Source organism: Crocodylus siamensis, chromosome 3 (genome assembly GCF_052110815.1).
Source record: "Crocodylus siamensis isolate JL-2025a chromosome 3, ASM5211081v1, whole genome shotgun sequence".
Classification (NCBI taxonomy): Eukaryota; Metazoa; Chordata; order Crocodylia; family Crocodylidae; genus Crocodylus; species Crocodylus siamensis.
Window position 1 is genome coordinate 75,136,132 of NC_143397.1, and position 19,407 is coordinate 75,155,538.

General features: G+C 38.7%; 1 protein-coding gene across 1 annotated transcript in view; it reads left to right on the top strand.

Moving 5' to 3' along the window:
* Positions 1-19,407, top strand: part of AUH (AU RNA binding methylglutaconyl-CoA hydratase) — a 184,521-nt gene that overhangs the window by 64,686 nt on the left and 100,428 nt on the right. Inside the window, exon 4 of the mRNA XM_090038527.1 lies at positions 2,734-2,820. Coding sequence (XP_089894653.1) covers positions 2,734-2,820 — 87 coding nt within the window. The remainder of the gene's footprint in view (positions 1-2,733; positions 2,821-19,407) is intronic.

Sequence of the window (19,407 nt, forward strand, 5' to 3'; positions counted from 1 at the left end):
TGTGTGGTATGTGAAAGTTTTGATTCAGATACTTAAGGAATCATATGCTTAATTTGACCTGTAAAACATAGGACTTCTTTTTTTTCTTATGCAGTTAGTGATTTGGTTTTAGGCATATTTGTAGAAATTAAAGCCAGACATGAAGAAATTAGTGTCTGAAATAATAATAGATTTTTTTTAATTAAAAAATTTTAATTAAAATTTTAATTCACACCCTTTGAGCCTTCAAAGTTATAGTTTGCCTTTCACATATTGGAAAATACTATTTTCAGCTATAAGATTTTATAAATAAATTGTTTGCATTTGTCTACGATTTAACATTTACCCAATATTTTATATGTATTCACATACAACCTTTGTTTGCCTGTCAAGTTCCTGGAAAATTTTAAGTATGCAGGGGTGAGTGTATTGCGGCCTTTTCTTAAAATGCAGATTTGACCATGGTCAATAGCTATTTTTCATGTTTGGTCAACTGACTGTTGTACTTATTTTCAGTAGGGGCTTAATTTTTAGGATTGTTTGGAAGCTTGGCTGGTGTCAGGTAGTTCAACTTAACATTGCTAGCTGTACAGGCATACCTCGTTTTATTGCGCTTCGCTTTATTGCGCTTCGCAGATATTGTGTTTTTTACGAATTGAAGGTTTATGGCAACCCTGCGTCTAGCAAGTCTATCAGCGCCATTTTTCCAACAGCATTTGCTCACTTTGCATTTTTTAGCAATAAAGTACTTTTTAATTAAGGTATGTACATTGTTTTTTTAGACATAATGCTATTGCACACTTAATAGACTACAGTATAGTGTAAACATAACTTTTATATGCACTGGGAAACCAAAAAATTCGTGTGACTCGCTTTATTACGATATTAGCTTTATTGCCGTGGTCTGGAACCGAACCCTCAATATCCCCGAGGTATGCCTGTATATCATTTTTTTTTATGGTCATAGTATATTGGATGTGACATCTGGAATTAGTGTTCCATTGTCTGTGAAATGTATGTTCATGTAATGAAAAGACAGGCCCTGTCTCAAGACTACAGTGCAGGTGTATGTTAAGTGGATAGAAAGGAGCAGTGGAGTTTAAAAGGACAGTGATGTAATTAATATAATAATGGCTGAGCATGTAATTTCAGCCAGTATTTGAGTAAGATACAGATCCTGATGTAGGTGTGCTCTTAGAGTAGGTTTACAGGAGAGTAATTCAGTATCTATAAGCATATTTACACAAATACTTCTGTTTCTTTCATCTTTCCACCAATGCATAAAAGACATCATGAAATTAAACATGAAGCTCCTAAAGGGAAATTGGACTGCTAGGTGATAAAGGTGCATCTTCGGTAAAATGCAAGTGAAAGGTAAAGATTAGGAGTTCATTTTAGCCATGTTGATAAAATGGTGGATGTCCCCAAGGATATGTTGCAGGTTGAAATTTTAATTTTCACAGAAAAAGAGGTTAGGGTGAAGATATTAATCTGTGAGTTGTCAGCATAATGATGATAGCTAAAACCATATTTTTAGATGCGATTTTTAGTATGTAGAAGGCTAAGAGGAAGATGATAAACGCATTTAATCTTAATGTGTTTAAGAGTCCTCCTGGATCAGAATGTGATACATTTTTCTAAAATGGCATCGCTGATGGTGGAGAATTGTAGGTACTTTTATTTATTTTTGGAATGCAAACATTTTCAGTTTGTACAATTAGTTATATATCTTGTGTTTAAGCTTTATGTACATGTGACTAGAGGTTATTTTTACTGGTACATTTTTAAAAACTACAGAAAACTATTCATTTAATCCCATTATGAGTGATATGTGTGTTATCTGGAGAATACATGGACATATGGTAGGGGTCTCTTTATATTTTATTTATGTGATATTCTATCCATGAAGAGGGATGGACCGTGTGTAATAGCTTTGATTGGTATCTAGCTGGTTTGATTAAGTTGATAGCTCTTTTTTCCATAAAAAAATATAGCCAATTTTCAAAGAACAAAATGACAGTTTCAGAGAACAAAAATTAAAATTCATTGATCCTGATCAGTAAGGTATGTATTTCACATGCATTACCTTATTAACAAACTGCTAATATTATTTTAGTAAGTGACTGGAGAGGGACTAAAATATTTCCACTCATGTCTGTAATCTTTTGGATCTTTACTTCGGAAAAATCAAAGAACCAAAGAATACCGTGTGTAACTTCTTAAAAAACACATTTCAGTAAAATTGTGTTATACTGTAATGCGTATTGTAGAGATTTTATTTAGGAACATGAATTCTGCTGCTTTAGAGATGCACTTTCTGTGGGATTTATGCTTCTTTTTAGTTACATGCTTAGCAATGCAACAACATGAAAAAATACAGAATCTCAGCTAAATCACAAAGCCAGGACAAGTGAACGTGTATACTTGACAGTTAAAATAACATCTTGAATTGGGGGGCCAGTTGTTCATTAGAATTTGTCATTAAGTCCCACAGTTGACACTCCCAGCCTTCTTGGGAGGAAAATTGTTCAAACTGAAAATCTGGTGGATAGCTTACATTTGATTTCACTGTATTCAATCAGTATTGTATATTCTGTGAAGTTGATCAGTTATTTTCAATTTTCAGTTTTTAACTTGCATTAATTCAAAGTACATTTATGTTTTATTGTCACTGTGTGAGAACATTCTTCCTTGAAAATGTTTTTACAGCTTTGCCTATGGTTTACTAATATACATGTGAAATGTTACTTTCAGGTGCTGACCTTAAGGAACGAGCTAAAATGCATTCAAGCGAAGTTAGTTCTTTTGTCTCAAAAGCCAGAGCAGCTATTAATGAAATGGGTAAGTAAAATAAGCAACCCTGTTGAACAGTGCACTCTTTAACCTTAACCTCTAAAGGGCAGATCAAAGAACTGACATAAACATATATGATTAATTCTTGCTATGTGATGAGATATCCAAAACTGGTTCTATCTGTAAAATAATGAGTCACTGGCATATTACACTTTTAAAATGTGCATGGTAGCATTTGGCTTTTCCTTAGCATATTTTAAAAAAGATGTATTTCAGTCTCCAAAACAGTGTGAGTTTTGAAATCATGTTTTGGGAGGGGTGGGGGCAGAGAGTTGCTGTCCTGTACCCTCTGTGTGCTATGGGTTTGTTTTTACTGATCCTTTCTTTGTTGGCTATAAATTGATACAATATTTGATATACCTTATTAAGGTTTAAACATTACCGTTGATAGAAAATGTGTTTTTTATGGCATCATAAAATTTCATTACATTTTATATCTACTTTATTGCGTAGTCAGGTAGGTCGCTCTGTTAGTCTGAATTTAGGCAGGACAGTGTAGCACCTAACTTGTTCAGGCATGAACTTTTGTCAGCTACCTCCTACTTTGTTAGATGCTATGAATGGACTTGCAGTCTCAGCAGTGGTCTTTCCTTTCCTTCCCCTTTCCATATCTTTTGAATTTAAATTACCTTATTCCTTTCTATTTTATTGTAGTGGGACTTGCTACTGTTAATAGTTTGGATTGTCATTCCATTTTATATTTTTCTTTTAGACCTCAATAATTTTGCCTATGACTTTAAAATTTCCATGACATTTCCATTAAAATATCAAATTTTTTTAGGAATACTAAGGATGCTGCTGATAGGATTCTGTGTAGGGACACTATCAATAGGATTCTGTTAAAAGAAAGGGAAATCATCTCTGAAATAATCCTTTTTGTAAGTTTAAAATGCAAAAATGACTGATTTGTAGGGGTGTAATTTTTACAGTAATTGATAACCCAGAAACATTCTTTAAAATGGTACTCTTTTAAAAAAAAATGTAGTTCTGCAGTGTTCCTGCTGGATTAAGTAGTTTGGATAGGTGTTCTTTTGCAGCAATATCAGAAAGCTTTTGAAGACAGTGTAATTAATCACAGTTTACACTGATGAGAGTTAGAGGTAATTTTAGTCCTGATGGACCAAATTATGCCATGCCATGGAATGTATAATCAGAGTAGAGTTTGCCCCTTAGAATATTAGTGTTTATCTTGGAGAAATAGGGCTAAAACTTTTATAAGTGTTTAAAATGAATGAAATTTTAATGTTAATTGCTTCTAGTGGAGTAAATAGTTGTACATACATTTCTCTGTTAACCTTGGGTCAGCTTTGTAACTTGGATTGAGAGAATAATAAAGATGGAAGCAAAATATGATGTTAAGTAAATTTCAGACTATTTAAAAATACAGGTTTCCCTTGCCAACAATGGTTTTGAGTATCCATACTTCAGAGAAGGGGGGAGATACAGTTGGAAAATAATCCCCATGGCCCCCTACCCTTGCTTGTACCTCTCACTCCTCCCCCCACAGCCTTGCTCCTCACTCACAGCCCCTGCTCCCCCAGCCCTGCCGGTTTTACCAACCACGGGAACTTTGAGGAACCTAGCCCCCGTGGTTGGCTAGGGAAACCTGTAGTCTTAATATGGAAATTCACGGTGTTCAGTTTCTGATTTCCTCCTACCTCCCTGTGAAGTAAACCAAATCTCTAAGGCTTTTAAAATATGCAGTAAAGGAACAGTTTTTTTCTGCCATTAATTTTCTGCAGAAGATAGTTCATTAAGTGCTAGTGCTCATCTTTTCCTTGCAATATAAGAAGAAGGATTCCAGTAAGACTTTTAAAAGACTTTCTTTAGTTCTAATATGTCACTTTATTCAGCCTTCTGGAACTGGAGGCATTTGAAATGCTTTTATTGTGACTCCACTAATGTGTATATAGTCAATTTAAAGATTTCTTAGCTATTTCATCTTAAAATGATTCCAGTCACTTGAGCAGTGAATTTTGTTGCCATGTGGTATTTTGGCATGTGTCAGTTTTACGTGCAAAATAACGGCAAATGATTGGTCAGGATTGGAAAATACCAGAACATTTTCTACGTAAAAAACTGTTCACTATTTATATTTGGCATGATATTTTCTTGTTTAATCATTTCGTATAATACATTAATTAAAAACTTTGATGTTGTTGTTTTTGAGCACAGAATGTTCATTGTACGTAACAAGTCAGGATTAAATAACTCTTACGCTAAAAAACTTCTACAGCTGTTTGCACCTTGTTCCTTTTCTTCATCATGAAGCTGATGAATATGTATACATGTAAAAATGCACTTAAAAAATGGGAGGTCAGTGTAATGCATGTGGTGCGAGATATATATTGCCTTTACCAATAGAAGCTTGCATTAATTTTTTAACAAGTCAGGAGTTTTTCAGTTCTTCTTTTCTTCTTCTGAAGAAGTAGTCTAGCATTACAAGAACTAATTTTAGTAGAACAAGTGGGACACTACATTTGCATTGGATTCCTGGCAATGAATCAGTATATTGAAAACAAGAAGATCAAGAATTTTTTTCCTGCCCAGCAACTACCAGAATGTCAAGACATTTAGGGGTGGAAAAGTCCTCCTGCAACTATTTGTTTGTCATTGTCCAAATGCTATAGAAACAAGCAGCACGTTTTCTGTTTTGTCCTTTTGTGTGTAATGTTCGTGTTGAAAATCTTTCAAATATGCACTATTTTTTCCTCTTCAGAAATAGGTCATGTTACGATAACTGTATTTATACATGCCTTTACTAGAAACGGGGGGGGAGAGAGAGAGAGTTCTGTTTAAAGGTAGGACAGTGGTTCTCAACCTTTTAGGACTCAGGGCACTCCTTTATACTTTCAAGACAGCCCTGGCTAGGTTCAAGATACCCCCTTAGAAAATTTTAGCTGTTAGTTTTCACTTCATTTTTTATTACATGAAAATAATACAGCAGTTCTTCTGTGTAACAGAACTCAGAAGACCACAACAGGCCAGCATTTTTAACAATATGGTTCCTATTTGAAATCTCTGGGTTTAGTTTATGAATCGTGTTTGCATACCAAATAGTGCTAATATTATGGCACCCAGCAGCACCCTTGAAAGGATCTTAAGGCATGCCCATGGTGCCGCTGCACCTTGGTTGAGACACTACACCTTCATTTATATAAGAGAAGTATTTAGTTAACTGTGTAGGTAGTATTTTTGAAAAGTAAATGTGTTAGGATTTGAATAACTGTTGAAAAGCAGCCATTTATAATGATTATGCCACCCTTTTGTAGTTTTTATTATATTTTTAAATTCTTATATGAACTGTTAAAAGTTTTCTTCAAAAAAGGATGCTGCATTTTTTGGTATGCAACTGCAGAAAAGAATTTTCTAGAAATTAAAAGCTCACAGCATTTGTTTGCTACAGTTTTTACGTGGGATTAATTTACAACTTCACGCTAAATTTGGGTGAAGTATTAAGACTGCACTAAATATCACTTGGTATAAAAATAAGCACTTGAAAAGAGAGCTGAAGAAATTGTACTGAGTTATTAGTTGTAGCTCAGAGAGTTTAGAGATGAGAAGCAAAATCAAAGCAAGCTACTATTTTTAGAAGCAGCTGGTTTTGCTAAAATTATGGTTGAGTTGTGTGGGTTTCTTCTTAATAAAGCAGGAACATAAGACTAATTGTCCATTACTATATTCTACCTTGAGTTTCTTCATTACTGACGGAAGATTGGTTTTAGACTGAAATTGGCGAGGAAAATATTAAAAATCTATTCTGTTCTATGTAGTTTCAGACTTAAATTAAATCAAAGCCTCATTGACATGCACACAACTCACTAGACTGTTTGGAAATAAATCATACCACCTTAGGTCAGATTCCCAGTACATTTAAAATGCTGTACTTCAGAGTCAGTTGATAGTTCCATGTCTGTTTTCATAAGCTAAGTGTCTGGCACTTTGTGCTTGCGTGTAGTATTTAATCCAGTTGCAAAACAAATTCTAGCCATCTGCAGGGTGGCAGAGTAACTGTTCTTTACCAATAAAACAGATGTTTAAAAAAACTGAACTGACAGCAAGAATTCAAACTAGGCAGTATGGGACTTCATTTCAGAAGTCTTTTTTTCTTTTAATCTCCAATATACACTCCAAAAAAGGGACAGTGTTCCAAATTAAAGTCATCAGTTACTGGTAAGACATCAGCTCTCACCCGCTAACAGTTGGTTACAAGTTGCCCTTGACTTCTGCTCTACTGGCCATCAACGGCCATTGTTCCATAGCCGATGAAACTGAATGGTACAACCACCAAAACAGAAGGTCCAGCCCGGGCAAGGTGAGATGCCATGTCTTGCTTTAGTATTTTAGGTGTAGGGCTCTTGCTAGAGCCTTGACTGAAGATTAGAAGATTTACTTTCATGGTGATAATTTTCAGGGACAGTATTGCTATCTCCTTCCCCAGAGTACACTGTTTTCTCTCACACTGCACATCCCAGATGACACACACCTTTGTTTTGGGAAGGCAGAATGAAGACGAAACGATTTTTGAATGCCGACCGCAGGGGATTATGACTGCAGTGGCTGTGGCCGCAGGAAGATTAGCACTGTAGCTCTGACCCTGAAGGGTGAACTTTGCCTTTTCCCTTCCTGAGACAGAAAGAGAAAAGCATAGCAGCCATTTTGCTGCGGTATCTCCATGCTTCTCTTCTCCCATGCTGTAATTCCAGTGAAAAATAAAAAAGCTTCCCCACATAAAATGCACCACAATTTTGGTGGGCTGATTTTTAGGAAAAGGGTATGTGTACTATGAAAGTAAATCCAGTATGTCTTTCCCTGTCTGGCACAGGTAACATCTGTTTAGCTGAACTCTTTTCTTTTTTGAGTGAACTTAGTTATAGAATTGGCCAGTAGAGAATTGGCAGTTTGACTCCTGGCTTTGACGTTCACTTTTTCATGGGAGGGTTGCTTAACTCTCCTGCTGTAAAATGCTACTTGTTTATTGCTTTTGTTTCTCTTTGAAGATATTTCTGAGTGTGTGTAGTGTGCTTGATTCTGTGGAAAGAGAGAATGTTTTCCATTCCAGAGACCATACTATTGAACTGAGACAATGCAGTGAGCTGAGGCTCAGAAAGTATTCTCAGTAGAGCCCATCTTGAAACAATGAAGATAATACTTGAGGAATTTATTTTGAAGAGTTTTGCAGAACATTGCCTTGTGGTAGGGAATTTCAGGCATAAGAAACAGCAAAACAGAAGTGGAACAAGAAGTCAGTAAGAGGTTGTGAAAAATCAGTTTGATAGCATAGGCTAGTGGGAGCCAACCTTTTTGGCAAGTGTACCACAAGTAAGCCCTGCACCCTTCCTGAGTGCCACTTTGATCCCATTCTTCTGCTCAGCGTGCTGCTCAGCTTTTTGTCCTATCTGCCACTTACTACACACAGAGGTATCCCATGCCACTTGAAGGGTAGCTGCAGGTTGGCTACCCCTCACAAAGACTAGAAGGGAACCAAGCAATCTAAATTGGTGTACACTGCTGCAGTGCCTTGTACAGAGAGTAAAGAAGAGTGGGAGGAAAAAGGAAGTTACAGAAGGAGGTCAAGAAGGGAATTACATGGTCAGAACATTAGTAGAATAGTTGGGAGCCAGTTCAGTTTTGGTTCTTGGCACTCAGTGTTATGTATACTTGCTCATTGTTCACTGAGTGTAACCGTAACAATTTGCTGTACCCCTTTGTTTTTGCTACACCATATCTGCTGACACTGCTTTTACAATACATGTGCTATAACTGTGGACACAGTGACCTGCCCACAGGAAGTACCTTTACTTTGTGTAGAAAGGATGTCTGTAGCTGATTGGGCCTTTTAATATATGTTGAGAATTACTATGACTTCCAGGCAACTTGGAGTTGTAGGCTTTAAGAGCAAAAATGTGTTAAAAGTGTGTTAGGTCATCAAGGACATAAAATACCTCTTAGAGAAGGATATTAAATTTGTCCCAAACAGCCAACTGGTGCAGCAAAAGTGAACTTTAGTAAATGCTTTATACAAACTCAATTCAGTTGTCGCTAGTATACAGTAAATCTGTGTCTTATATACACAGTAGAATGTTCTTACTAGCTAGTAAGTTTACAGTTAAATATAACTGCTCCTTTTTTATTTAATACCAATTTTTTAATATAATACATATATTATATTGCCTATTAGAATATAGTATAATATAAGGTCTGTTGTTTTAAATAAGACAATTCTAGTCAGATGGTCAAGAATATAAAGAAAATGTTTCTGATAGGATAATATCCAGTTTGCAGCTCTGTGAAAATATTACCTGTGTTTATTTCTATAAGGGATGAGTGGGTGTGTGAGATAGATATATCAAATAGGGCTGTGCAAAGCTTTGGTAGCTGATTTGATTCGGAGGAGATTTGGTCCAAAGCATCCGAATTGATTCAGAAAAGATTCAGCTGATTTGGAGATTCGGCCCTAGACTAAACAGGCAGCTGACAGCTGGTAAATCTGTTGGAGTGGGGGAGGGAGGGATTGGGGCTGGGGCAGAGGGTGGGTGCATCTCTCGGGGAAGGGAGTGGGGGGGCACGGCAACGCTGGGAGTGGGAGCTCTGCCCTGCTGCTGCTTGCCCAACTGGGGTGGGTGTGGCTCACTCTGGGCAGAAGGAGGCAAGTGGCAGCACGGCATAGCTCCTGCTCCTAGCTCTACAGCGCCTACATCCTGCACCACTTCTGTGCTGGTTGGTAAGCGGTGGCAGGGCGGAGCCCCTGCTCCAAGTGCTGATGTGGGCATGGCAGCACTGGGAGGGGGGGTTGTGCCCTGCTGCTGCCTGGAGCGAGCTATGCCTGCATTACGCCCCCCCTTCCCTGTGCCACCTGGGCAAGTGCCAGTAGGGCATAGCCCCCATGGCTCCCCCTGGCAGGGCAGAAGCAGGCACACCTGTAGGAGCCGTGGTAGAAGCCCCCATGGCTGCCCTGCCCAGCCCCATCCCCTGCCCGTCTCAGGCTCCAAGCACTTAAAAAAAACAAACCCTCCCCCCCCAAAAAACCCAACCTCACACTCACCAGCTGCAGCAGGGATTGCGGGGGCTCTGGGGTCTCCTGGCAGAGCTTCCCTGTGCAGCTCCCACTCCCTACCTCGCTCCACCCCTGAGGGGCTGCCCCGCCTGGCCCCAGCCTCCAGCAATTAAAAAAAAAAGCCCTGCACTCTGGGTGCAGCAAGGACTGTGGGGGCTCTGGGGTCATGTGGCAGAGCCCCCCTCCCTCCCCATACTGTCCCTGCTCCTCACACTTCCCCCACTCCCCGATTTCTCCCCCAACTCCCCGCCCAGCCCCGCCCCACCCTGTCCCCGATGGCTGCCCAATGGCTGCACCAGCATCTTGGTAAGTGCTGGGGCCGGGCAGGGCCTCCATGGGGTCTTCTCCTGCAGCTCCTTCCACCTGGAAAGAGGCAGGCACAGCCAGAAGAGCCACGGGAGAACCTGCAGCCATCCGACTGTGCCTACCTTTCCCCCAGCTGATTCAAATCACCAAGCCTCTCAGAATCAGCACTGAATCTTCCGAAGCTTATTTGGCCGAATTGATTCAGGATAGCGATCTGAATCGAATCACTGTCCTCCAAATTGGCTAAATCTGAATCAAATACTTCCCTATTCGCACAGGCCTAATATCGATACAGTATAATAGATATCTGCAGATCTAGTTGTGGTTTGGTGATTTTTTTATTGTTAGCGAAAAAATGACTTGTGATTAAATCTTTCTGAAATCTAAAATAATAGTTGTAGAAAAATGTAATTGCATGGCGTCAAATGGAAGATATGAGGCTTCCCCTTTTTCAAGACAATATTCAGCACCTGGCAGAAGAAATGCAAAAAGCAATTTGATAAGATAAAATCATACAATAAAAATACAATGATAGGAGCATTACTCAAAATTAAATCTTTGGATGGGAACCTTCAAGTAAAAGTTACAGCTCCTGTTTGGATTCCATAGTGGGGGACCAAATCCAGTTGGATCTCCTGGAGGCAAATATTGTTGATAGCATACATGCTGAATGCAGCATACATTTGCTTTGTAATGTCAATGAATGCTGACATCCAGCGATAGTCTAGAAGGGGGAAGGGGCACTGTGGTTTCACATTCTGAGAAAGGTGCAGGTATGCATTGTCCCTGGAAAAAGGTGCTTGCCAAGAAACTGAAACAAAGACCACAGGTACAGCTCATTCCAGAGCTCTTAACAGGTTTATAGCTAGTACAGTCTTGCTCATCCCTATCCTTATTTTCATCCTTCCCTATGTTACTGAATCGTGTACTAAAGGACTTTGACATAACTCTAACCATAAATAGTTGGTGCTTGTTCAGCAGAGGTATAGCAGGAAAGCTAATATAGTCAAAGACTCCTAGCAGACTGAAACACATTGCTGAGCTCTTGGTTGTTTTCCAGCCGTAGCTTTGATTTACTGCTGCTTTTAACATTAAATTAATTTAAATTACCCTTTAAATAAGAAATGACTAAGTATTGTCAGTTTACTAAATAGACAATGCTGTCCCTGCAGAGCTGAAATTATCTGCTTTGTCAAACTGCACTGGATTGTTTTTTAATTAAAAAACACAGTTATAGTTTTTGTTATTACAGTGCCAATGAATGCTGCATTAAACTTCTCTACCCAAGATGTTTATTAGCCATTTACACAGCAATATTGCTTTCAGGATTGTTGCTATGCTTTTTCCCCTTTCCCTAACAGGGCTTTGTAAAATGGTTTTAAGGAAGATAAAGAAACTTCCTTGGGTTTTAAAGGCCTAAGTGCTCAACTTGGTTGAGTACCGTTACTCATCAGAACTAAGGAATGTGCAGAGAATAGATTTATACCACCTTTCCTTTCCTTTGATCCCCGGGACTTTGTGGGGACAGTTCAGCCTATGGCATATGTTAATGTAGCTTTAGTTAGTTTATAATTACTTATAATAGTTCCAGTGATCCATTAAATTAGCAAAGAGCACCATGCTCAAGCAACATCTCCCTTCTTTGGTGTAATCGTTATGCTGAGAGGGACATGGAATGTGATATTCTGTGTTCTAAGATGAGTTGGCAGTTCTTGATTCTACTGATTTGGCATTTCTGTTATGGTCTTCAAAGATGTTCCATGGAGCTGCATTACATGTAGCTAACAATGGTACAGAAAAACTAAGCTTAAGGAAATGCCAGTACTACTAGTTAAAATAGTGAATCAGGATTTATAGAGACAGAGCTAAAATATTTTTCTCCATTTACCCCACACATTTAAAAAATAAATGGAATATGTATGCTATCAGGTGTATGTACTGACTTGCAGATCCAAGCAATGCTAACCACATCTAAAAGTTTTAAATTCATCTGGCATTATGTTAAAATGTTCTGTGTGGGGGTATATATGGGATTGTGTTTGCGTGCGTGTGTTTGTGTATTTTACTTACACACACATTATATAGCTATATATCTGTTTCAGTGAGGAAAATGTGGAGAGTTGTGCTTTTTTCATAGTAGGGAAGATAATTTGACCTCTAAAAAAAAAGATAATGAAATACAGTGACTTTTGCATTATACCCAAGTGTTTGCTAATCTCAAAGTCTCTCTTAGTTGTGGCAACTGGTAATATGAATGGACTGTCCAACATCAACTTTTAGTGACCATAGGTGTATCTATCCTGAAGTGAGAAGCCCATACAAAAAAGTCTTAATTTCTGGGGAAGTGGACTTCCACATAACTACTGAAGAGTACTTGCACATAACTACTGAATTGATTGTTGTAAGACATAGCATGTTCCAGAAGATGGTTGTGAATTAAACAAGATAATTGGGCTGTAGTATTCTGCAGAAAGGGTCCTGGGTTATATTTTCTGTGTTATCAAGCTCTTCAAGACATTCTTGGTGGCTACACGTTTATAGGGAAAGAAAAAATCACAGGCAAATTAAATTGATCTGTGAAAATATCCTGTCTATTATATGGATTGCAGACTGTCAGATCAGAACTTCTCCTCTTAGACATAAAGAAGTGAATATTTTCATATCTGAATAAGATGTTGCAAGTCATTTCTCCAAATAGAGAAAGACTACATTAGTAAATATTTTTTGGCAGAACTCAAGAGAAACAAAGGTTCAATTATTTTTTTTAACAACCACAGCTTAAGGTGGGTGAGGTTTTCATTTCTGCTGTGGATAGTTACATTTGATGCTGGAGGGTAGGGCTGCGGTTCAGAGACACCTAGAGAAATTGGAGAATTGGGCTGGAAGAAATCTTATGAGGTTCAATAAGGACAAGTGCAAAGTCCTGCACTTAAGACAGAACAATCCCATGTACTGGTACTGGCTGGGGACTGACTGGCTAAACAGCAGCTCTGCAGAAAAGGACTGATGAACAATAAGCTGAATGTGAGCCAACAGTGTGCCCTCATTGCCAACAAGGCTAATGGCTGCATTAGTAGGAGCACTGCCAGCAGATCAAGGGAAATGATTCTTCCCCTCTATTCAGCACTGTTGAGGCCATATCTAGAGTACTGTGTCCAGTTTTGGGTCCCTCACTACAGAAAGGATGTGGACAAATTGGAGAGAGTCCAGCGGAGGGCAACAAAGGTGGTTGGGGGACTGGGGCACATGACTTCTGAGGAGAGGCAGAGGGAACTGGGCTTATTTAGTCTGGAGAAGAAAAGACTGAGAGAGGATTTAATAGCAGCCTTCAACTACCTGAAGTGTGGTTCCAAAGAAGATGAAGCTAGACTGTTTTCACTGTTGACAGATGACAGAACAAGGACTGAATCACCTAATTGCAAAGGAGTTACGTATTCATAGGCAGAAACAGCCACCAGCCCCTGGCTCCTGACAACACCAAGGCAGGTAGATATGAGCTGAAAGCAAGCGTCTCTGCAGACCCTGGGGACTCCAATACATGCTGCATTCCAGAAATCCTTTTCAAGGAGACTGGAAGGGAAGGGCTGCATGTGTGGCTTTTTCCTCCCCACTCCCTGCTGACAACCCCAGAGTGGGGTGGAAGGCGGGGCAGAGGAGAGGGGCAGCTCCTGTGCTTGCTGCTCACATCCAGGCAGGCTCAATTCCCTCCCCCCAGCCCAACAGGTGAATGTCTGTTGGGTCAGGAGAGGGGTGACCTCAAACTCATGGCACTTTATATAAAGTACTGTGAGTTAGAGCGGGGCCTGAACATCTGTCAGTGCCCACTGTTTCCTCAACAATTTGACCTATGTAATGGATTTCAGGATTTTCTATATATTTCAGTCTGCAGTATAGGAATTTCCAGTGCTTCATAGATTGTTGACAGTATGCAAGCCATTTTTAGTTAGGTGATCCATATTTGTGCCTTTATACGACATGGAAGCTAGTATTCAAGAATGAATTTGCAGATTTATTTTCTTTCTCACTGCCACTGCAGAGTTTATTCCTCAGTTAATTTGATGTAATACATGAAAGGTTTGGTATGCCAACAGAAGAGTCTGTATGGAGAAGTTGTATTATATCCTCATAGTTCTTTTGTGTATAAGGTTCAGCAAAGTAATAGAGAAACATTCACCCCATTCTGTCCCAGGTTCCATTCTTTATACTAGCCTCTTATTGCACAGTCCCAAAGGCTGAAGTCTGCCTTCCTTTGTATTCGAGTGAGAAACTGCCCTGGTCAATCCTTTCTCATAAATGCAGACGGAACAGATGAAGGTTTTAGTTACGATGACGTCCTCTGAGATTTGTTATATTCTGATTCTTCCGCTCATTTCACAATGACCTGAGATTTAAATCTTTGTATAACTGCTAAACTTAAATGTAATTGTAGCTTATTTCAAACAATAAGTAGTTCGAGGTTTTGTTTTAAAAAAGTCCATTCCATATTCTCTTGTAATATTTCCTTTCAGTCCTTGATTATTGCTGCTTAATATCTGCTGATAAACATTTATGTTCCATTAGTATAAGTAGCTGGAGAAATGGCTAAGCTTTACAAAGGCTCTCATATTTATCAGGCTAACATGAAGTCAGGAATATCATCTGATCTTGTTAGTTGCTTAACAGCCTGTGTAAGGAAATTGTTTTGCTGTATTGTATCATATTTTATGATCATTAGTCTGGTCCATATTAGAATAATTTAAGTCTTTGACAGTCTGTGTGTAAATTAGTTTATTCTTCTTCTTGACCTGTATATTCATTTTTAATTTGCATTTTATTGACTTGATAATTGTTCCTCTGCCAGGCTATTACCACTATAAACTCTGTACCATCTATCAGTGAATCTCAATTACTGTAGTACAAACATGTCACTTCTCACTAGATTCATTCAGAAAAACGGAAATCAAGACAATGTCTTGCTATGGTCCTTAAAACCTTATCTATATGAGAAATTATTTTTGTGTTGAACATGTATTCCACACACAGTGTGGTTCCACTGAATTCTAAATGGACTTAGAGCTTGTGAACAAATATGTGTTTACTTTTTAATTTTTACTTTCTTATTAGATTTATGGAGATGAGCTATAGTGATGTAATCAATTTTATACCAGTAAAATTGTGTTAACAAAGGGAGTTGCACCTATTTAACCATATGTAAATAATGGGTAAACTGTGGGTAAACAAGTAAAATTTTCTGGTGCAAAAAGGCTATAGAGACGTTGTTAGGGTGTCAAAACACTTACCTTACATCTTTGTTAATATAAGGTTCATGGGCATGTGAACAAGTTACCACGTGGTTAAAGTGGATAGGGATTTACTGCTTATCAGTTAATGACCCATAGATGTCTAAATGCACAATCTTATCCCAAGGTAACTAAAACTAACCTGCAGTGGCATGGGCCTCTTTACCATAGAATACCTTTCACTTCTCTGAGTCAGGGCATGCATATGGGAAATTGAAGAGGAACATTTGTTGTGCAGTAAATCTCTGGTATTTTTACCTTGTGATACCTTGGTATGTAAAGGAGATTTGTATGCAATGAACCCCCTAGTCAGAGACCCTAATACACACAAAGCACTCCTGACAGAAAAGCCATCCCTTAGAAGAAACTTGCTTCTATTCTAGATTCCTCTTCAGCATAGTAAAAACTTTTCTCTCGCATATCCTCCTCTCTCATTGAAGGGGAGCAGTGTGGGTGTTAGGAAGAGACTCTGGGGTGGGATCTCCAGGAAAATCAGGAAAGAACCTAGCATTCAGGGGAACATGCTTACAAGTACACTCCATGTGTTGTCCCCATTCATGTTTGCTCTACATTTCTTAGCTAACCACAGTTCTTGCTGTCACCTTCCAAATTCTTAGCTACAGATAAACATATTCTGTTATTGATCCAGTTATTTTACTGAAATATCAATAGTGTACTTATTCTTTATTCAGCTTTTTCTATTTCCTGCTTTATGACTCTTCTTTTGCATGTTATTAAATATCAATACTATGGCAGCACAGTGTCAACCTGATTGAGAGTCCTTTTCCTTAAGCGGTGAATGGGAATACAGAAGCTGATGTTTTCTGCCCCAAAGAGTTTACTTGCAACGAACAAAGCAATCCTTTGATAACAATCTCCAGTTTTATAACGTGTCTTTTTAAAATTCTGTTTAACAAACCCATTTACAGTGAACCCTGAGAGCCCTGAGTTTCTCCCTGCTACTGCCACTTGCCCCAAGGTACAGACCGACGTTTCCCAGGGATAGCTCCCTACCTCAGCAAGCCTCAACTCCATCAGCAGCCCCAGATGGCCACCTCATTTGCTTATAAAAGCAATTATAGGTCCCCCTTCCTATGGAAAAGGTAAGTCTGGAGTATCACTTGCACAGAAATCATATTTTCCTGCGGCAGTCAGTAAGGAGACAAACAACAAAAGGATTTATTACGTGGGACAAAAGAATTACATAAGCCAAGCTGATATAGACTTGGAGACAGAAGAGCAAAACAAGCAAAGTTTCTTACCTTCTCATCTAGCTATACCTTGACCCTCCTGAGACACCTTAGAGCATTCATACAAAAGGAGTACTTTTGGGGGCAAGGGGAGGGACTTCTCCTGGAAAATCAGGAGTTAGGGAGAGGAATTCCGGTCCCAAGATGGTGCCCAGGAGGCGGGGCACCTGTCAAAGGGTGGGGCTACCCTTGTGGCCATCCACAGCTCACCAAAACTCATTAGGTATTCCTCTAGCCAAAATAATTTTCCACCTGTGAACTATACAGTGACAATAGTAACATCATTACTGTGAGAGAGTGCTTATGCTAAGCAAGGCCTAGTATTAAAAACAATGCGCTAAAACTCCCAGAATGCTTCAAGGAGGTTGAGGAGTCAGCGATTGACATTCTGGTAATCACTTTCTGACCCTTAGATGAAAATACTGAACTTCTGACCTTTGAACAATGATAAAAATAGCAGACATGCCGCTTACATTGTTAAGAATAGGAAACTGCATGGCTAAACTGCAATGACGAAAAAACAACCGCATATTATGTCAGTTTTGACATTTTAACCCTGCAAAACCCAGCAAAACATATAGATGAATAATGTATTTAGGTTATAGAAAATTAGCATAAGAAATATAAAGGTCATTAAGAATTAACATAAGAAGCATAATGATTATAATACAAAGCGTATCACCTGATATTATAATATAGATAAGTTAGCTAAATAACCAATAGAAGTAAGAATTAGAAATGCATATGTATAAGTGTTATCATATATAACTAATAGTAAAGTTATGTTAGATGCCTCACTTCCACCATGGGGACAGTTTTGTATCTTTTGTCTAAAAAAAGATAAGGGACTCCTTTTAAATGAGCTGTTGACCAGTTCTGAGACTACTGGATCAGGCAGCCGCACCTAGCCTCCGGGTTAGAGAGCAAGGGCTTGATTTGGGAACCTCGTGAACCAACAGACCTCCTTTGGTTTATGACTTTGTGAAACAATAAAAGTTTTAAATTGAACAGGTCTGAGCCTGTGCTTAATTCAGTCCTTATATAATTCGGCATCGAGCTCACACAATTACAGCATAACATGGGCTTTCCAATGAGGCTATGCATGCCGTATCAGTACAGTAAAGCAAAGAAATCATTAGCAACATGCTGCAAACCCCTAAAATAGGGCTGATAACATTTTGGGAAAAGCTTTTGCACTGCTTTGGTTGGCTGTGGGAAGTAGTTACCTAATTTCTTAAATTGTGCCTTTGTTTGTTTTACCTTTTTGAAGTGTTTTATCCTTGTTGGTAGTCAAAATAAATGCAAAGGCTTTTCCTGTCAACTTTCTCTTTAGAAAGTTCTATTTAAAAAAATAATATTTTAATTGAATGGTGTTTTCGGTGAATTATGGCATTTCTCAGGTGACTGAAGTTACTTGCCTGTCTTGCTTTGTTCCTTATGATGCATTTGAAATGTGAAATAATTGGTTAGAAAAGAGTGTGACCTTCCTTATTCCTTATTCTGCTTCAGTATTACAATAGTTTGGCACAACCCTTTGTTTTGTATACATTTTAATGTTTTTCTTTATGTAGGGGTTTTCTCCCTCTGCTTTTTCCCTCCTAAAAGCAAATTCCACCTCTGTACAGTCATACATATTTTACTCCTCTGTTTTACACCATTTTTAATTTTTAAGATGTTGCTCATTTACCTGCTTAGCCTAAGCACATTTTTAATTCCAGCAGTAGACCTTTCATCTTGCAGCTCGCTGATAAATACTGTAGTAAAAGCTGTGTTATGAGTGGGGAATGGGGGGTGCTGGGCATCTAAAAATTGTGGTTATCTGAGGCAGAGGTTTTCAACCTTTTTGAAAATCCCTGCGGAGCAGAGGAGGGGTGGTGACGGCCGCATGCAGAGTGGCGGCAGTACAGGGTGGTGGGTGGCAGCAGCTGCCATGCGTGCGCTTTTGCCCGCGCTGAGTTCAGCCTGGCAGCCGGAAATTCTGGTTAATAGAGTATTCCGGCTAGTAGAATGCTTTTACTTTTACTGTAACGACATTTAAAGTCTGTTCCCAGTAACCAGCAAAATGTAACTTGGTGTAGTGTAGTGTGCCTGTGTTTACAGTCTGTTAAAACCATCCATCCCAGAGTGACTAAAAACTGCGGAATGTTCTGGAATAAAACTATCAAGCTGTTGGAAGAGCCTTTAAATAGATTTTGACTGTCATCATTTTGGCAAGTGAGTCTTTCTATGTAAAATCACTGTTGAGACTGACGTGTCGATCTGCTCAATTTAGCATCTTGCAAATTTAAGCGCATCCAACCCAATTGAATCTGTGGGACTTGATTTTCAAATGTATGATCAGAATTTTCTTGAAGCTGGATTTTTTTATGCATAAGATATTAAAAAAGAAGATAAACATGGAAGAGAAGCTTTTGTGAGTCACAGAATGCTTAATAGGCCAAGAGATTTTACCCTTGGTGTTAACTTTTAATAACTTTGGAACTCAATTTATTTTATCCAGAGCAATTTACTTTTTAATTTTTGCTCTGTTTCCCAGTTTCATAAAGGGATGTTAAGGGGCTGAATTTCTCCAGCTATTTTGCTAACATGTCAATAGTGCAGAGCTGCTATGGAAAACTCAAAGACTGCCTTTCAAATGTTACTCATAGCCTGCAAGCAATTGACCCTTTAGAATTGGAATCCT